This window comes from Rana temporaria, chromosome 6 (assembly GCF_905171775.1).
Source record: "Rana temporaria chromosome 6, aRanTem1.1, whole genome shotgun sequence".
Taxonomy (NCBI): domain Eukaryota; kingdom Metazoa; phylum Chordata; class Amphibia; order Anura; family Ranidae; genus Rana; species Rana temporaria.
The window spans coordinates 208652815-208671880 of NC_053494.1; the positions used below are offsets into that span (position 1 = coordinate 208652815).

Below are 19066 nucleotides of genomic sequence, written 5' to 3' on the forward strand. Positions count from 1 at the left end.
ACGCCTTTCCAGCCTGGGTAACATCCAGTGACAAGTTTGGCAGAAAATTTCGATTTAGTCCTTAAGACTAAAATGACATTTTAGTTTTCGTCCCATTTTAGAGCCCTTTCACAGTGTGCTGCCCATAGCGACGGCGGTAAAATGCTGCTATTTTTACAGCCGACGCTATGGGCGGATTTGCGGCGCATTTTGGCCCTTAACGGGGCTAGTGGCCGAGAAAGGGTCAGTGGACAAAAATGTTTCATTTTCGTCACTGTAAAATTGCTGCTGACGAAAACGTTTATGTTGACCAAATTAACACTGGTTACAACCATGGCACCCTCCATAGCGGGGGTGCCCAACCAGTGGCCCGGGGGCCACATGTGGCCCGCGGAGGCCTCTGATGTGGCCTGCGACCTCCTGCTCTGGGATGGAATAGAATACTGTTATTAAAGGTCAGGTTATATATGTTCTGCAGTGGTTATTGGGCTGCTTTCAAACTGACCCGCAGGTGCAGAGCAGTTTACTTGCAGGTTACCTGCACTGAGCCATAGACTTCTCTTATTACCAGGGCCGGATTCCTGACAAGGCCACAAAGGCCAGGCCTCGGGGCGGCAGTTGGTGCAGGGGCGGCGCCCAGGGGCGGATCCAGGGGAAGTTAGTCGCGGGTGAGTGTGCGGGCGGCGTGGTGGTGAGCCGTTGAGCTACCTGTCCACTCGGCGCTCGCACAGTCACACTGACTGTGCGAGCGGAGGTGGCTCGTCAGGTGGGTGAGAGAGACGAAGCTGCTGGCTCGGTGGGTGGACTGGCCAATCAGCGCGTGGTGGAGCAGAGAGATGGCATCATCGCTCACTGCCCGGCGCCCGCCCTGCATCCCGGCAGTTCCGCCCTCACTCACTGTGCAGGCAGCAGAGAGATTACATCATCTCTCTGCTGCCTGACCTTGGGATACAGAAAGTGACAATCCCCATTCCCCACCTAAGCAGGAAAATGACAATCCGCAAGGTGTGGCAGGTGACATAACAAGTGGACAATCCGCAAGGTGTGGCAGGTGACATAACAAGTGGACAATCCGCAAGGTGTGGCAGGTGACATAACAAGTGGACAATCCGCAAGGTGTGGCAGGTGACATGACAAGTGGACAATCCGCAAGGTGTGGCAGGTGACGTGGAAGGTGACGTGGAAAGTGACAATCTGCAACGTGTGGCAATTGACGTGGCAAATGGACAATCCTAAAGGTGTGGCAGGTGACGTGGCAAGTGGACAATCCGCTAGGTGTGGCAAGTGACAATCAGAATCTGGATCTGAAGAACCTGGCCTTGGGGCGGCAAAGGGAGTAAATCCGGGCCCGCTTATTACATGCAAGTTTGGTGAGCTTTCTGAAAATGCACCAAACCTGCAGAATATAATAGAAGTCTATTGCAAAGTGCAGGAAAGCCAAAGGTACACTGCGTTGCACCCGCGGTGCGGGTAAACCGCAGCGCATCAGTGTGAAAGCAGCCTTGTACCTCTTTCACACGGTCAGTCCGACAGCCTGACCAATTGGACCCTCCATTCCCCTCTAAGTAGTGGCAGACATAAACCAACTTGTGTCCTACCTCCAATCTGATCCGCTAAAAAAAATAAAAAAAAATAAAAAAAAAAGAGTATAGTGGGCACTCACATGACATCCACTGCTCCACTCACTGTGGCCCGCGACCGGTTACCAAGTTACTTAAAGCGGTGGTTCACCCTAATAAAACATTTTTTTTTTATAGCATTAAATTAGGCATAGTAGCGCGAGCTACAGTATGCCTGTATTGATTTTTTTAGCCCGGTACTCACTGTGCAATCCTATATAGAAGATCCCGACTCCCCGCGGGGAATGGGCGTTCCCATCAAGAGGGAGGATGATTGACGGCCGGCTATGGCACGTCATGCTTCTTCGGAAATAGCCGAAATAGGACTTGGCGCTTCACGGCGCCTGCGCATAGTCTGTGCGCAGGCGCAGTATAGCGCCGTGAAGAGCCGAGACCTGTTCCGGCTATCTTCAGGGAGCGTGACGTGCCATAGCCGGCCGTCAATCATCCTCCCTCTTGATAGGAACGCCCATTCCCCGCGGGGAGTCGGAATCTTCTATATATGATTGCACAGTGAGTACCGGGCTAAAAAAATCAATACAGGCATACTGTAGCTCGCGCTACTATGCCTAATTTAATGCTAAAATGTTGTTAGTGTGGGTGAACCACCGCTTTAAGTGGCCCTTGCTCTTCAAAAGGTTGGGCACCCCCTGAGCCATAGATACGCTTCAGTGAGTAAGCTTTTTTTCAGCCTAGGACAGGATTACTGGCATGGTCACCAGGTGAAAATACAAGAAAAAAGACTGAAAAAAAAAAAAAACTGATGCAACCATTACATCTTATGCCGCGTACACACGGTCGTTTTTTGTGATGAAAAAAAAAACGTCATTTAAAATGACCGTGTGTGGGGAAAACTTTGTTTTATGTCTTCTGAAAAACGACAAAAAAAAAATTCGAACATGCTTCAATTTTTAATGTCGTTTTTTGTGTCATAAAAAATGACCGTGTGTAGGCTAAAACGACGTCTAAAACAACGTTTTTAAACCCACGCATGCTCAGAAGCAAGTTATGATGCAAGCTTGAGTGGAACAGAGCGCTGCCGTACGTGCTGAACGTAACTGCGCTTTGCTAGAGAATTTTGAAAAAACGATGGTGTGTGGGCAACGTAGTTTTTTAAAATGAAGTTTGAAAGACGTCGTTTGTTTTCATGCTAAAAAATGACGTTTTTTTTTCATCACAAACTACCGTGTGTACGCGGCATAAGGAATGGTAAGCTGCAAAATATTACATTTCTGTTCCCGGGATAAAATGCACTTTAATAAATGCAGAAATGTATGGCCGAGGCCAGATTTGTGGGTGATTATATGGAGACAGACCTGGGTGAAGTGGAATATTTGGTAGCATCGGCATCACAGGTTTTGGAGGCTCATTGTGCCCGGGTTCTGGGTAGTGCCCGGGTTCTGGGTAGCCCCCAGGTTGTGGGTAGCCCCCAGGTGGTGGGTAGCCACCTGGTTGTGGGTAATACCCTCCAGGTGCCCCATAGGGGGGTGGATAGCCCCCTGGGGCCGGATATCCACCAGGTGGAGGGTACGCTGGGTTATGCAGTGGATCTCGGTCATCATATGGCGGTGGTGCATTCGGATAGGACATGGTGGACAGATTTCTGCACCAGATTCTCTTTTATGACCTGAAAAGAAACAGAAAAATAAATAAAATAAAATAACAATTATAAAATCCTGTAAAATTAAAAAGCGCTCTTGTAGACATAAAAAAAACAAGACATTAACACACATTGGTAAGAAGAAATACACATCATCCCAACACAACCCCTTCACACCCAGCCCCAGTGTCCCTTTAACTGGGAGATTACGCCCTGGGGGGGGGGGGGGTCTACCAAATCACCTGACCACTGTGATCGGCTGTCACAGCGGTCACGTGATCAGGAGCTGGCCTTTGCTTAGAAAGTTTGGAGACCCCTGATCTAGGCAGTGCTGGGACAAGGTCCTATAGCAGTGATGGCGAACCTTGGCACCCCAGATGTTTTAGAACTACATTTCCCACGATGCTCATGCACTCTGGAGTGGGAAATGTAGTTCCAAAAATGTCTGGGGTGCCAAGGTTCGCCATCACTGTCCTATAGCATCCAGGGAAAAAAGGCCAAAGTTCCCACCCCCCCCCCCCGGTAGCAGCCTAATTGCAGTTCCTGGCCTTTATGCACCCGCCCTTCCTCTGGAGAGCCAAAAGGCAACCACTTCCTATGCCTATTCCTTGGCCCGGCCCTGCCAGAAGGAACCCTCAAACTTTGGACACTTTGTAGTCGTATTTATTAGCTGGAGTCTCCTGGCCAGTTCTGGGGAATTTCCAAGTTTGATGATCAGGTGTCCTGATGTCAACTAGCTGAAGCAAAGTCTATTGGGCTTCATTGCAAGAAGAACGAAGCCTGTGAGAAGGTTCCTCTTCTCCTAGTCCTTGGACCAGCCCTCGGCATTACCCAAATTTACTTTGTTCCTGTTGTGAGACATCATCACCAAACTTCTAAAAATGTTTTGCATGGACAGCTGCTGGGAGATCAGCTTCTATTGACGTAGGCATGCCTCCAGAACTACATGTCCCAAGAGCCCTTTTCTTGCACAAAGTGTCTGGGTAGGCAAAACAGCTTAGAAGCGCTTCTAGGCGCGGAGAGACCCTATATTCAAACTTTAATTACGGTACCCATACAAAGCCCTGCCAAAAGTACGAGTCCTGTGCAGGGGAGGCAGAAATTAGAATGCGGAAGTGTCATGTTAATGAGGGAGGAAGGGGGGGCAGAATACAGGGGCACTGTGATGGAGGAGGCTGATTACTAGGGGCACTGTAATATAAAAGGCACTGCACTGTAATCATTACAATGCCCCTTTACAGTGAAGTTTCCTTTAAATCACAGCGTCCCATTTACAATGAAGTTCCCTTTACATTACAGTGCCCCCCTTACAGAGCAGTCCCCTTTACATTACAGTGCCCCCCTTACAGAGCAGTCCCCTTTACATTACAGTGCCCCCCTTACAGAGCAGTCCCCTTTACATTACAGTGTCCCCCTTACAGAGCAGCCTCCTTTACATTACAGTGCTCCCCTTACAGAGCAGTCCCCTTTACATTACAGTGCCCCCCTTACAGAGCAGTCCCCTTTACATTACAGTGCCCCCCTTACAGAGCAATCCCCTTTACATTACAGTGCCCCCCTTACAGAGCAGTCCCCTTTACATTACAGTGCCCCCCTTACAGAGCAATCCCCTTTACATTACAGTGCCCCCCTTACAGAGCAGTCCCCTTTACATTACAGTGCCCCCCTTACAGAGCAATCCTCTTTACATTACAGTGCCCCCCTTACAGAGCAATCCCCTTTACATTACAGTGCCCCCCTTACAGAGCAGTCCCCTTTACATTACAGTGCCCCCCTTACAGAGCAGTCCCCTTTACATTACAGTGCCCCCCTTATAGAGAAGTCCCCTTTACATTACAGTGCCCCCCTTACAGAGCAGTCCCCTTTACATTACAGTGCCCCCTTACAGAGCAGTCCCCTTTACATTACAGTGCCCCCCTTACAGAGCAGTCCCCTTTACATTACAGTGCCCCCCTTACAGAGCAGTCCCCTTTACATTACAGTGCCCCCCTTACAGAGCAGTCCCCTTTACATTACAGTGCCCCCCTTACAGAGCAATCCCCTTTACATTACAGTGCCCCCCTTACAGAGCAGTCCCCTTTACATTACAGTGCCCCCTTACAGAGCAGTCCCCTTTACATTACAGTGCCCCCCTTACAGAGCAGTCCCCTTTACATTACAGTGCCCCCTTTATGGAGCAGTCCCCTTTATATCACAGTGCTCCCTTTACAACGCAGTCCCCTTTACATCACAGCCCCCCTTTACATTACAGCCCCCCTTTACATTACAGTGCCCCTTTACATTACAGTGCCCCTTTACATCACAGCGCCCCTTTACATTACAGCCCCCCTTACAGAGCAGCCCCCTTTACATTACAGTGCCCCCTTACAGAGCAGTCCCCTTTACATTACAGTGCCCCCTTACAGAGCAGTCCCCTTTACATTACAGTGCCCCCTTTATGGAGCAGTCCCCTTTATATCACAGTGCTCCCTTTACAACGCAGTCCCCTTTACATCACAGCCCCCCTTTACATTACAGCCCCCCTTTACATTACAGTGCCCCTTTACATTACAGTGCCCCTTTACATCACAGCGCCCCTTTACATTACAGCCCCCCTTACAGAGCAGCCCCCTTTACATTACAGTGCCCCCCTTACAGAGCAGTCCCCTTTAGACTACAGTTCCCCCTTACAGAGCAGTCCCCTTTACATCACAGCCCCCCTTTACATTACAGTGCCCCCTTACAGAGAAATCCCCTTTAAATCACAGTAAAGTCCCTTTTACATCACAGCTCCCCTTTACAGTACAGTGCTTCCTTTACAGAGCAGTCCCTGTTACATTAAAGGGGCCCTGTGATGTAAAGGGGACCGCACTGTAGAGGGGCACTGTAATGTAAAGAGGGGGCTGTGATGTGAAGAGGAACTGACGACACTGATATAAAGGGGGGACTGTGCTGTAAAGGGGGGCTGAGGACAGCCCCTCCCCCATTACCCTGCAACCCCCCCGGTCCCTGGGAAAATTGGCCGCCGTGAAGGTGAAACCGATCCCTGGTGATAAAAATGTTGGGGACCACTGCCCTAACAGACTCCACTCAACAATCTGTAATAATGGCACAGTCAGTGCCACCTAGAGAATGGAGGGGGAATTGCACTTGCCTACAGACAGGGCTGACAGCTCTGGTTGGGAGTTCAGTGCTGCAGCAGAGGCACAAAAACAGTTCAGTAAGAATGTGGAAGCTCCCTGTATTTCCAGCAGATCTCCAGTTATTTTTCTGTACTATTTTTTAAAAGGGAATAAAAAAAAAAATGGGGGAAATGTATATTCTAAGCAGCAAATATTAAACGAGTGTCTGATCCATAAGTATCACAGCAGTCAATGGACAGCATCCAATCCAATCCTCTAGCAGATCATTGCAAATCTATTACTAAATTTCCTGCAAATACTTCCTGTTTTTTTTTTTTTTAGCCTTTAGTTTACTGTACAGAATATTAAATCCACCAGATTACACATCTTGCACAAGCTGCAGTTCTATGTGAGCAGATTAGAGGAGCCCCCGGCATCTGGGACATTCTACCCCTGGATTGGTACGCAGCCTCCGGGGCAGGTGCGTGTTAGAGCATCCGGCCAACATCCTTATCGGCAATGATATGCAGAGCGGGGGAAGGGAGCACACAAAGCTGGCTACACATGGAAATATACCTTTCTCATGATATGGCCCTATGGGATGAAGTCACACCGTCCATGGCATACGAATTATCCAGAGGGGGGGGGGGGGGCCGGCTGTAAGGGTCTACCGGCCATAATATTCCAGAAGACAAAGCAGCAGAGATAGGTAAAGCTGAAAGCGTTATTAAACCCCCAAATAAAAATGTGATATATCGCAGTTTACTAATCATTACAGGGGTTGACAAATTTGCTTGGAATCTAGGAGCCAGCTAAAAAAGTTAGGAGCCAGAAAACGCGCCACGTTCTGACGAGCTTGCGCGCAGAAGCGAACACATACGTGAGCAGCGCCCGCATATGTAAACGGTGTTCAAACCACACGTGTGAGGTATCGCGGCGATTGGTAGAGCGAGAACAATAATTCTAGCCCTAGGCCTCCTCTAACTCAAAACATGTAACCTGTAGATTTTTTTAAACGTCGCCTATGAAGATTTTAAAGGGTAAAAGTTTGTCGGCATTCCACGAGCGGACGCAATTTTGAAGCGTGACATGTTGGGTATGAATTTACTCGGCGTAACATTATCTTTCATAATATTAAAAAAATAGTAAATAACTTTACTGTTGTCTTATTTTTTTATTAAAAAAAGTGTATTTTCTTTCCCAAAAAAGTGCGCTTGTAAGACTGCTGCGCAAATACGGCATGACAGAAAGTATTGCAACGATCGCCATTTTATTCTCTAGGGTGTTAGGATAAAAAATATATATGTTTGGGGGTTCTAATTAGAGGGAAGAAGATGGCAGTGAAAATAGTGAAAAATTACATATTAGAATTGCTGTTTAACTTGTAATACCAACGGCCACCACCAGATGGCGCCAGCTTACACATCGGGTGGTAATAACTTGTAATACCAACTTTTTTTTGCCCCCCCTTCCAAGCCAAGTCGCCAGGACCCTATTTCCAGGTCGCCATGGCGACCTGGCGCCCGGGATTTGTCGAGCCCTGCATTAGATGTGGTGGCTGCATTCGTTTTCTTTATTTAGGCTTTTTCCACCTAGTGATCTGGCCAGTAACATATCTCCTGTATTAGAGCGCCAGCACTCTGGATGAAGAAGCACAGAAGCATTAATAGTCTGTGGGGAGGGGAGTGTTAGATGGACTAGCAGCTTTAGATACACTAACAAATTGACTCCAAATCCCAGCTCCAGGGCTGTGTGCTTACATAGAGACACACAGTGCGGCTTGGCCCCGCCCTCTACTCGCTGGATGTAACTGACAGGAGCCAGACATGCAAGAGCAGAGAGAAGACCTGCAGCCAGGCACAGCACTGGATTGATAGAGGACCCAGGAAAGTGTTTTTTCTATGGCGGGGGGGGGGGGCTACAACTAGTGTATGATCTGAACCACCAAACAAAACAGATCTGACAGGTAAGAAGACAGAACTTTCACAGGTCAGCAATTGCAGCCCACATATACGAGTGCAGTTCTCCAAACTTTCTAAACAAAGGGCCTGTTTACTGTCCTAACTTTAGGGGGGCCGGACTGTGGCCAGTGGGAGTGAAAAATGCCCTATTCTTGGTATTAGAGGAATAGTGCCCCATCATTGATGTCAGTGGGAGGAATAGTGTCCCATCATTGGTGTCAGTGGGAGGAATAGTGTCCCATCATTGGTGTCAGTGGGAGGAATAGTGTCCCATCATTGGTGTCAGTGGGAGGAATAGTGTCCCATCATTGGTGTCAGTGGGAGGAATAGTGTCCCATCATTGGTGTCAGTGGGAGGAATAGTGTCCCGTCATTGGTGTCAGTGGGAGGAAAAGTGTCCCATCATTGGTGTCAGTGGGAGGAATAGTGTCCCATCATTGGTGTCAGTGGGAGGAATAGTGTCCCATCATTGGTGTCAGTGGGAGGAATAGTGTCCCATCATTGGTATCAGTGGGAGGAATAGTGTCCCATCATTGGTATCAGTGGGAGGAATAGTGTCCCATCATTGGTGTCAGTGGGAGGAAAAATGTCCCGTTGTTAATGTCAGTTAGAGAATGAGTGCCCCAAAGGCCTAACAAAAACAAGCAAAGGGCAGCATCCGGCCCCCCAGGCCACATTTTGGAGATCACGGAGCGAATCCAATTTAGATTCAATGCAATGTTGAATAACTGGTATTCGGCACGCGAGACGGTTTTGGAGGCATTTAGCACTGTCCCTTTAAATGAAGTGTGTACAATGGGTTAATAAGCAGGTTCTTCCAGTATCAGGACACAAAGCAATCTGTATTCTCAGCGGTGATCATGTGAGCAGATTAGAGAAAACTCTGTCATGTGAATCCCAGCTGAGAGCGCCTACACTCCCCGCCGTCCCCAGTGCGCCTACTCTCCCCCCCAGCCATCCCCAGAGCGCCTACTCTCCCCGCCGTCCCCAGAGCCCCTACTCTCCCCGCCGTCCCCAGAGCCCCTACTCTCCCCGCCGTCCCCAGAGCCCCTACTCTCCCCGCCGTCCCCAGAGCCCCTACTCTCCCCACCGTCCCCTACTCTCCCCACCGTCCCCTACTCTCCCCACCGTCCCCAGAGCCCCTACTCTACCCGCCGTCCCCAGAGCCCCTACTCTCCCCGCCGTCCCCAGAGCCCCTACTCTCCCCGCCGTCCCCAGAGCCCCTACTCTCCCCGCCGTCCCCAGTGCCCCTACTCTCCCCGCCGTCCCCAGAGCGCCTACTCTCCCCGCCACCCCGAGAGCCCCTACTCTCCCCACCGTCCCGAGAGCCCCTACTCTCCCCAGAGCCCCTACTCTCCCCCTGCCGTCCCCAGAACCCCTACTCTCCCCGCCGTCCCCAGTGCCCCTACTCTCCCCGCCGTCCCCAGAGCGCCTACTCTCCCCGCCACCCCGAGAGCCCCTACTCTCCCCACCGTCCCGAGAGCCCCTCCTCTCCCCAGAGCCCCTACTCTCCCCCTGCCGTCCCCAGAACCCCTACTCTCCCCCTGCCGTCCCGAGAGCCCCTACTCTCCCCACCGTCCCGAGAGCCCCTACTCTCCCCACCGTCCCGAGAGCCCCTACTCTCCCCACCGTCCCGAGAGCCCCTACTCTCCCCCTGCCGTCCCCAGAACCCCTACTCTCCCCGCCGTCCCCAGAACCCCTACTCTCCCCGCCGTCCCCAGAGCCCCTACTCTCCCCGCCGTCCCAGAGCCCCTACTTTCCCCGCCGTCCCCAGAGCCCCTACTCTCCCCGCCGTCCCCAGAGCCCCTACTCTCCCCGCCGTCCCCAGAGCCCCTACTTTCCCCGCCGTCCCCAGAGAGCCTACTCTCCCCCCCATCCCCAGAGAGCCTACACTCCCCGCCGTCCCCAGAGCGCCTACACTCCCCGCCGTCCCCAGAGCGCCTACTCTCTCCGCCGTCCCCAGAGCGACCTACTCTCCCCGCCGCCCCCAGAGCGCCTACTCTCTCCGCCGCCCCCAGAGCGCCTACTCTACCCGCCGTCCCCAGAGCGCCTACTCTCCCCGCCGTCCCCAGAGCCCCTACTCTCCCCGCCGTCCCCAGAGCCCCTACTCTCCCCGCCGTCCCCAGATCGCCTACTTTCCCCACCGTTCCCAGAGCGCCTACTCTCCCCACCGTCCCCAGAGCCCCTACTCTCCCAACCGTCCCCAGGGTGCCTACTCTCCCCGCCGTCCCCAGGGCGCCTACTCTCCCCGCCATCCCCAGGGCGCCTACTCTCCCCGCCGTCCCCAGGGCGCCTACTCTCCCCGCCGTCCCCAGGGCGCCTACTCTCCCCGCCGTCCCCAGAGCCCCTACTCTCCCCCCGCCGTCCCCAGAGCCCCTACTCTCCCCACCGTCCCGAGAGCCCCTACCTTCCCCACCGTCCCCAGAGCGCCTACTCTCCCCGCCGTCCCCAGAGCGCCTACTCTCCCCGCCGTCCCCAGAGCGCCTACTCTCCCCACCGTCCCCAGAGCGCCCCTACTCTCCCTGCTGTCCTCAGAGCGCCTACTCTCCCCACCGTCCCGAGAGCGCCTACTCTCCCCACTATCCTCATCCAACAACAACAGGCAGCAGATGTCTGCACAGCCTCAGTCATCCTTGGACAAATCACTAGAGCGCAGCACATGTCCCTCATATCATGGAATTTTGTCTTTTTGGCGTTTGCTGGAAGACAGATCTTCAAAACAAAAGTGTAAGTGAACAGTGCAATCATTTGCAAACCTTCCTCATATTTAACTGCCTGCGTCCCGCCAACCGTACATTTACTGCGGCAGGGCGGCCGCTCTGTGCCAGATCATGTACCTAGTACGTGACCTGACACTTCAGGGTCTGGGGTGCACGCGCCCTCGGCGACCGGCTTCTGCATGCGAGATTCTACACAGCGAAAGCCCAGCAGCGGATACCCCGGAATCGATGTCAGCCGGTACTCACCGACTACACAGGACAACAGGCAGAACGACAATCTGCCTATGTAAACAATGTAGAGTGTCCTTCTGTCAAAAGGGAAGGCATTGATCCTGTGTTTCTGCTAAGCAGGAACATAGATCTTTGCCTCCCCCCCCACAGTGAGTAAGCACAACCTAGGAACACAGTTAACTCTTTTGATTCCCCCCTGATGTTAACACCTTCCCTGCCAGTGTCATTAGTACAGTGACAGTGCATTATTTTATGACTTTATTAACCACTTGCTTTATGTCCACTTTACCCCCTTCCTGCCCAGGCCAATTTTCAGCTTTCAGTACACTCACACTTTGAATGACGATTGCGTGGTCATGCAACACTGTACTCATATGACATTTTCATAGTTTTTTCACTGGTGGTGTTTAATCACCACTGGGGTTTTTTCATTTTTTGCTAAACAAAACATTTTTTTTTTTTTTTTTCCATAGTTTGTTATAAAAATTTGCAAACCGTTAATTTTTCTCCTTCACTGATATGCGCTAATGAGGCTGCACTGATGAGGCGCGAACTGATGAGCATGGATGGGCACTGATAGGCAGCACTATTAGCTGACACTGATGGGGAGGCACTGATTAGCAGAACTGATGGGTACTGATTGGCAGCACTGGTGGTACTGCACTGATAATCAAGACACCGATTATCAGAGCCGATGTCCCTTTAACACATGATGGTTATCGGCTTTCCTCTGCTCTCCTCACGCTCCCAGCATGAGAAAAAAAAATAGACAATAACTGGCTTGCGTTTACATCCTGTGATCAGCTGTCATTGGCTAACAGCTGAACACGTGGTAAAGGGCTGTTGTGATTGGCCCGTTACTTACATCTGTGATCAGCTGAGTCCGAAGGACTCATTGATCACAGAGTGTGCGGTCCAATCACGATACAACGTTTATGGACGCCCTCCCGGCAAACTAAGCCCGCACTGTAGCCATCTTTCGGCTATAGCGCAAGCAGGAAGTAGTTAAAGGGGTGGTCTTTCATTTAAGACCACCTCTCAAAAGTGTGTGGAATTCCACTTTAACATCAACTGCTCAAGCCCTGAAGAAGGGGGAAGGCTTTTCCCCCTGAAACGCGCTGGCTGTATCTGATGTTCTTAACTATTAAATGTTTCAAAAAGTCCTTTTAGGCCCCTTTCACACTGGAGCGGTTTGCAGGCGCTACTGCGCTACAAATGGCGCCTGCAAACCGACCCTAAACAGCTGCTGCGATTTCTCCAGTGTGAAAGCCCCCGAGGGCCTTCACACTGGAGCGGTGCGCTAGCAGAACGGGAAAAATAGTCCTGCTAGCCGCATCTTTGGAGCGGTGAAGAAGCGGTGTGTATACTGCCCCTCCACCGCTCCTGCCCACTGAAATCATTGGGACAGCCAGCTATACCGCCAGCAATGCGCCTCTGCAGAGGGCGCATTGCGGGCGGTTTTAACTCTTTCTCTGCCCCTAGCGGGGGGTAAAACCGCACCGCTAGCGGCCGAAATGCGCCGCTAAAAATAGCGGCGCTTTACCACCACCGCACCTCCCGCCCCAGTGTGAAAAGGGCCTTAGCGAGATGAAATTTTGGACCAAGTGCTCCCCTGTACACATCCAAAAAGATGGCCGCCACCCCTCCTGCATTGGAGACACTTCCTTCCTTTTTCTAGCTTGGATGGTCAAACCCAAAGTCCAGACAGTGAGATGTGTCCAATCCGGTGCCCCCTTTCCTCCCTTCTTATGGCGGCTCGCCAACAAGGCCAGGAAGAGCAGAAGGATCCTCCATGTAACTGTAAGGGGTAGCCAGGGCTGAGCAGCAGCGTGTTGTGGGGTTGCCAGCTTGGCTAAATGTTCTTATCACTAAAGAAGAACTTTGGCTTCTATGGCCCAGATTCACAAAGCACTTACGCCGACGTATAACAAGTTACGCCGACGTAAGTGCAAATGTGCGCCGTCGTATCTGTGCGCCAGACCCACAAACAGATATGCGCCTAAAACCAGGCTACACCCCGCCGACGTAGCTTTCTTACGCCGGCGTAGGGTGGGCGCACATTTAGGCTGGGTGCATGGTGTCGCTCCCATTGATTAGCCATTCAAACATGCAAATGAGGGAAATATGGCGATTCACGAACCTGCGTGTGCCCGACGCAGGCCTACGCGAGGTGTGCGTAAGTAGTACGTCCGACGTAAAGTTATTCCCCATAAAGGAGGTGTAACCCAGCAGCAGACATGCAAAGGTCTGCACCAGGGAACACAAGCCGGTGTATTTTACGTTGGACGCGTGTCTGGATGGGCGTAGGTTACGTTCACGCCATACGCAGTGATCCGGCGTAGTTAAGGCAGTTTTTCCGACGTGGTTGTGAGCAGGCGCAGGGGGATGCGTCCACGTCACGGTGCATGCGCAGTTCGTGATACCTATATGTCTGGCGCTTGGCCCATCATTTGCATTGGGTCACGCCTCATTTGCATGGGTCACGCCCACTTCCACCTACGCCGGCGTATGCCTTCGAATCCCACGCCACGCTGGCGCAGCGTTTGGAGCACTGGCTTGCTGAATGCATTGCTTGCCTCTCTGCGCTGCGTTGGCGTAGCGTACATTGGTTACTCTACGGCGGCGTAATGTGCGCCCACACTCTGTGAATCTGGGCCCAAGTGTATAATAGATCTGGAAACACAGTAATAATTACAATAAAATACAGATTTTAATAGCATGTAGTAAAAGAACAGCCAATCAAATTCCTGCTACCTCGGCTTCCAACATGGGGAGCAGCCATCAATTCTGTTGACTGGTGACATTGGGATCTATGACACATTCACGCGGTCACATGCTACAGCGATGTTGTTTAGGTACAAGTGTTATTGGCTCATTGTGTGAGAACAACACGCCAGACGGCGCCTAAAGGAGAATATGACTCCATAAAACAAATGTTTTTTCTTTTCTGCTTTGAAGGAAGACTTCAGGAAAAAAATAAATGTTTGGTTTCAAACGCCACCATACATTATTGACTTCGATAGCAGGGGCGGCCCGACCATTAAGGGTGCACGGCGCCTCCCCATCCATTGCCGCCTCCCCCTAACCATACGTCCGGCCCCTTGCAGGACACTGGATGCATGAATTACAAGGACATGGGTGTTTTTTTTTTTGTTTTTTTAAGCACCCGATTAGAGCAATACTTTCTGTCACACCGTATTTGCGCAGCGATCTTACAAGCGCACTTTTTTGTGAAAAAAAAATACACTTTTTTTAATTAAAAAAATAAAACAGTAAAGTTATCCCAATTTTTTCTTATATTATGAAAGATAACGTTACGCCGAGTAAATTGATACCCAACATGTCACGCTTCAAAATTGCGTCCGCTCGTGGAATGGCGACAAACTTTTACCCTTTAAAATCTCCATAGGCGACGTTTAAAAAAATTCTACAGGTTGCATGTTTTGAGTTACAGAGGAGGTCTAGGGCTAGAATTATTGCTCTCGCTCTAACGTGTGTGGTTTAAATACCGTTTACATATGCGGGCGCTACTCACGTATGTGTTCGCTTCTGCACGCGAGCTTGACGGGGCGCGTTTTCTGGCTCCTAACTTTTTTAGATGGCTCCTAGATTCCAAGCAAAATTTGTCAAACCCTGCTCTAATAGGCTTCAAAATAGGGTGGGCTTGGGGTGCAGAGAATGCGAACCGAGCCCACCCAGGTGAACATTCGCTATTGTAACGCTGATCCTCCTCGCGGCCAATCAGGAAGCGTTTTTTGAGACCCGTCACCTGATTGGCTGAAAGGAGAGGCGATCCTATTGGACGACTAGGAAGAGGAGAGTAGCCGCACGCTGCAACCTGCTAATGGGGGAGAGGGCACGGAGCCGCTTCCTACCTAGATGGGGTAAGTGCCAGCACCTACTGGCAAACAGAGGGGGGGGGGGTGATTGTAAATACTTGTTGTGACATTCAACCAACTAATTTTTTTTTTAAAGCTGGACCCCAATGAAAGAATCGATCTCAATAACTAAAAAAAGTAGGTCCTGGGATAAAGTCTACTAGGTATTTCCGACAGGTTGTGAAATGTCAATGTTTGTATAGTAAATAGAAAAGAATAGGCCAGTTATACGGCGATGATAAAACAAAGTTGTAACACTTTCCGTGACCAACGTCACCCTGTTGGAACTTGTTATCAGACCAGTTTTACTGGTAATAGTGGATGGGGTAACAGACCCATATAATGTAGAATGATCTGAAGGGCTCGATCATGCTCGCCTTGATCTCTGTGGAGCGATCCGCATTCAGATTGTTATTCAAAAAGCATTTGACTGGCGGTAAGGAGGTGTCGCCTCCCCAACACCTGCTTTTTTTTTTTTTTTTTTTGTGTGCGTGTACTCGAGAGAGGAGCCGGACTGCAGGAGTTGGGAGTAGGCAGGCCTCCCCCAGAGGCAATCTGCCACATTTCTCCATGCCCCGGGTGGCAATGGCGGGTGTGAGGGGGTCCTCCCACATAGCCCGCCCTACCTGCTCCGCTTTGAAGCCCAACGGGGCAGAGGGACTCCCTATAAGGGAGTGAGAGGATCTAGCCCGCTCAACCAGCCCCGTTAGTCCTTCGCCTCTCTTTTTAGAGACCGCGTGGTCAAAGTGCGTGCATGTTAACTAGAGGTCGACCGATATGGGTTTTTCTATGGCCGATGCCGATGCCGATATTTAGAAATCGGGGCGGCCGATGGCCGATATACAATGCCGATTTTTGCGGCCGATATTTTAGGCCGATTTCTTTATCCACCCCCCCGCATTTCGTAAAATTTAACAGTTTAGTTAAATAATAAAGAAGGGATACAGAAAATTGCAAAATCTAAACATTTATTAAACAACAGAAGTACACAACAACCTTTCAGTCAGTGCACATGTATGTAATTTAGATAAATAACTATGTATCTTAAAAATACACAAAAACAGGTGAGGTAATCAAAACTTTTGAAAGAAATCAACAGCAATAGATAATGGACATTAATGAGGTAAGTTTGTAAACAATACAAAAGTGCAAATTTTCTTTAGTTTTAGGCTTTCTTCTTCAGTTCCAGTCCCTCTCTCTTCTCTTCTTTCTCTTCTCTTAGTACTCCCAGTTGAGGAGCTTCAAGTTGTAGTTCAGGAAACACAGTCTCTCTGCATTTTCTCCAGTGAGCCTGCTCCTCTTCTTATCATAGATAATCCCAATTTCGCTGAACACTCTCTCACTGGGAACAGAAGAGGCAGGTGGACAGAGAAATTTTCTTGCCAGTGGTGCAAGGTGGCACAGGCGGGATGCATTCTGTTTCCACCATTCCAGTGGCAGACCAGTCCGTCTGTCTATTAGTGGCTCTCGGAGGTACTTCTCCAACTGCTCGGAAATTAAGTGCTCGTCACTTTCTTCAGTAGGAGTTCCATGAGCCCCCAAAATGTTTTCGTACATTTTCTCCAGAAGACTGGGTTCCTCCTTCTCCTCTTCTACCCTTGTCCTCGTCCGTTTCGGTTCTGGTCCTTCATCGCCACTTTTTTGTTGCTCGGACACAATGCTGGCGTACTCTTCTCGCAGCCAAGTTTTTGCTCTGCTCACTGTGTCGACTGCAAATACGTGGCCCTTGTACCGAGGATCAAGCAGTGTTGCCAGCACCAAACATTTGGTATCCTCTATCTTAGAAAAACGTCTCTCCAAGCTTTGCCACATGGTTTCTCTAAGTGTTTTTATCCCCCTTGTGGTGTGACCCTCTGCCTGAAGCACCATCTTCAGCACAGCTATGCATGGGATAATGCAGGAGATGGAGGCCTCTGCCTTGCTGATATCTAAAGTCGCTTCCTCAATAGGGCCCAGTGTATCTATTAAATTTGAGATGATATCCCATTGTTCTGCTGGAGGTGTGGTAAACTTGCCATGTTCTGCAACATAAAAATTCAGGGCACGCTTCTGCTCCAGCATCCTCTGCAACATGTGTAATGTGGAGTTCCAGCGGGTGGGAACATCCTGAATGATGCTGTGCTGGGGGAGGCCAAGATCTTTTTGGATGGCTCCAAGACGCTGCTTTGCAAGCACAGAGTGGCTAAAGTGTGTAGCACAAGTCTTTAATTTGGCAATGATGTCCCCTACTACTCGCTGACTGCTGATGCCCTCTTTCACCACAAGCTGTAATGTGTGTGCACTGCAGCTTAAGTCTGGTATATCTGCCAGTCTGAGGCCTTTAATCATGTTGGCACCACTGTCTCGCAGCACAAGCACCACTCTGTCTTGGTTGATGTCCCAATCATTGAGCATGCTAAGAAACATCTCTCTGATATAGTCCCCAGTATGGGAGCCAGACATAGCCTTGACGTTTAGAATGACTTGTTTCCTTTCCCAGTTACTGTCTATAAAATGACATGTTAGGCTCATAAGCGATTCTGTTTCTCCAGACCAACAGTCTGTTGTGAAGGACAAATAGGGGCCAGCATTCTCTGTTGCAATTAGGGTCTTAATTCGCTGTGTAACCATTTTGTACACGCTGTCCAGCATGTCTGTGCGGTAGTATTTTTCACTTTTGATCGAATATCTTGGTTCTATTGTTGCCAGCAAACGTTGGAAGCCACTATCTGCAACAACTGTAAAGGGCTGGTTGTCTGTGGCAATCATTTCTGTGATCAGGGTATCAATTTTCTTGGACCGGGGATCAGTATTTTGCCATTTTCTTTTAGCATCAAACATCTGTACTACAGTGGGCTGAAAGTTGGATGAAGAAGCAGCTGCATCTTCTTTCTCCCTCTGTGCATCTTTATAAGCTTGGAGGTGGTGGACTTTCAGATGATTCCAGATATTTGTGGTATTTTTAGCCTTTCCTTTTTCTGCTCCCATGCTCAGCAATTTCTGGCAGATATTGCACTTGGCCTTCCCCGATGTTGGCTCACTGAAATACTGCCATACTGGGTTTGATTTTTTTTCAGCCATCATTAGACTGAAATTATTAAAAAAGAAAAAAAAAAAAATGTTTTAGTCATTTTAAAGGAGGGGCGGCGGGTGCTCAAAATTTTTGGGGGGGCGCTAACAAACTGAAAAAAAAACCACCAAGTGCAGCCACTGACTATGCCTCATCAATTGCTGCCAGTGTGACCTATCAATTGCCACCAGTGTGCATTCCCCGCCCGCCCGGCACTTGCCTTGTCTTGGTGGGGCAGCGGTGTCCTCCAGACCTCCACGATCCTCAATGTCTTCTCCCGTCCTCTGTATAGGTGTCCAATCACAGCACCTGTTGTTTCAGCCAATCAGGTGACGGGTAACAGACCTGAGCACCTGATTGGCTGAGAGGCAGTTTAGTGTTAGGAAAGCGATTCATTCGCTTTCCTAACACAACTCTGAGTGAACAGCGAGCGCCCAGCATGGCGCCCGCTGTTCACCTTTTTGGATACCTATTAGAGCCTATGGCTCTAATCGGGTGCTTCCAAAAAATACCACGCCAATGTGATTCAGGTGCCTGGCGCCTGACAAGGGGACAAGCCTGACACAGCAGCGGCAACCATAGAGATAGATTCATGCATTGCATGAGAAGTGACAGAGAGGTGGCGGCACTCGAGTCGAGTGCCCCATATAGATGCACTGCCACTGGGGTACAGAGAGGTGGCTGTGGGGGAGGGGGGGTACAGAGAGGTGGCTGTGGGGGAGGGGGGTACAGAGAGGTGGCTGTGGAGGAGGGGGGTACAGAGAGGTGGCTGTAGAGGAGGGGGGTACAGAGAGGTGGCTGTAGAGGAGGGGGGTACAGAGAGGTGGCTGTAGAGGAGGGGGGTACAGAGAGGTGGCTGTGGAGGAGGGGGGTACAGAGAGGTGGCTCCACAGCCACCTCTCTGTACGCCCCTCCTCCACAGACACCTC

General features: G+C 50.4%; 2 protein-coding genes across 2 annotated transcripts in view; both read right to left on the bottom strand.

Annotated features, from left to right (window-relative positions):
- The window catches only part of TMBIM1 (transmembrane BAX inhibitor motif containing 1), a 113709-nt gene that overhangs the window by 51687 nt on the left and 42956 nt on the right, over window positions 1-19066 (bottom strand). Inside the window, exon 2 of the mRNA XM_040358192.1 lies at window positions 2915-3225. Coding sequence (XP_040214126.1) covers window positions 2915-3188 — 274 coding nt within the window. The 5' untranslated portion in view covers window positions 3189-3225. The remainder of the gene's footprint in view (window positions 1-2914; window positions 3226-19066) is intronic.
- Window positions 15968-18148, bottom strand: LOC120944225 (zinc finger BED domain-containing protein 4-like). The gene has a single exon (XM_040358191.1). The coding sequence runs from the start codon at window positions 18146-18148 to the stop codon at window positions 16307-16309; it is 1842 nt and encodes a 613-aa protein (XP_040214125.1). The 3' UTR covers window positions 15968-16306.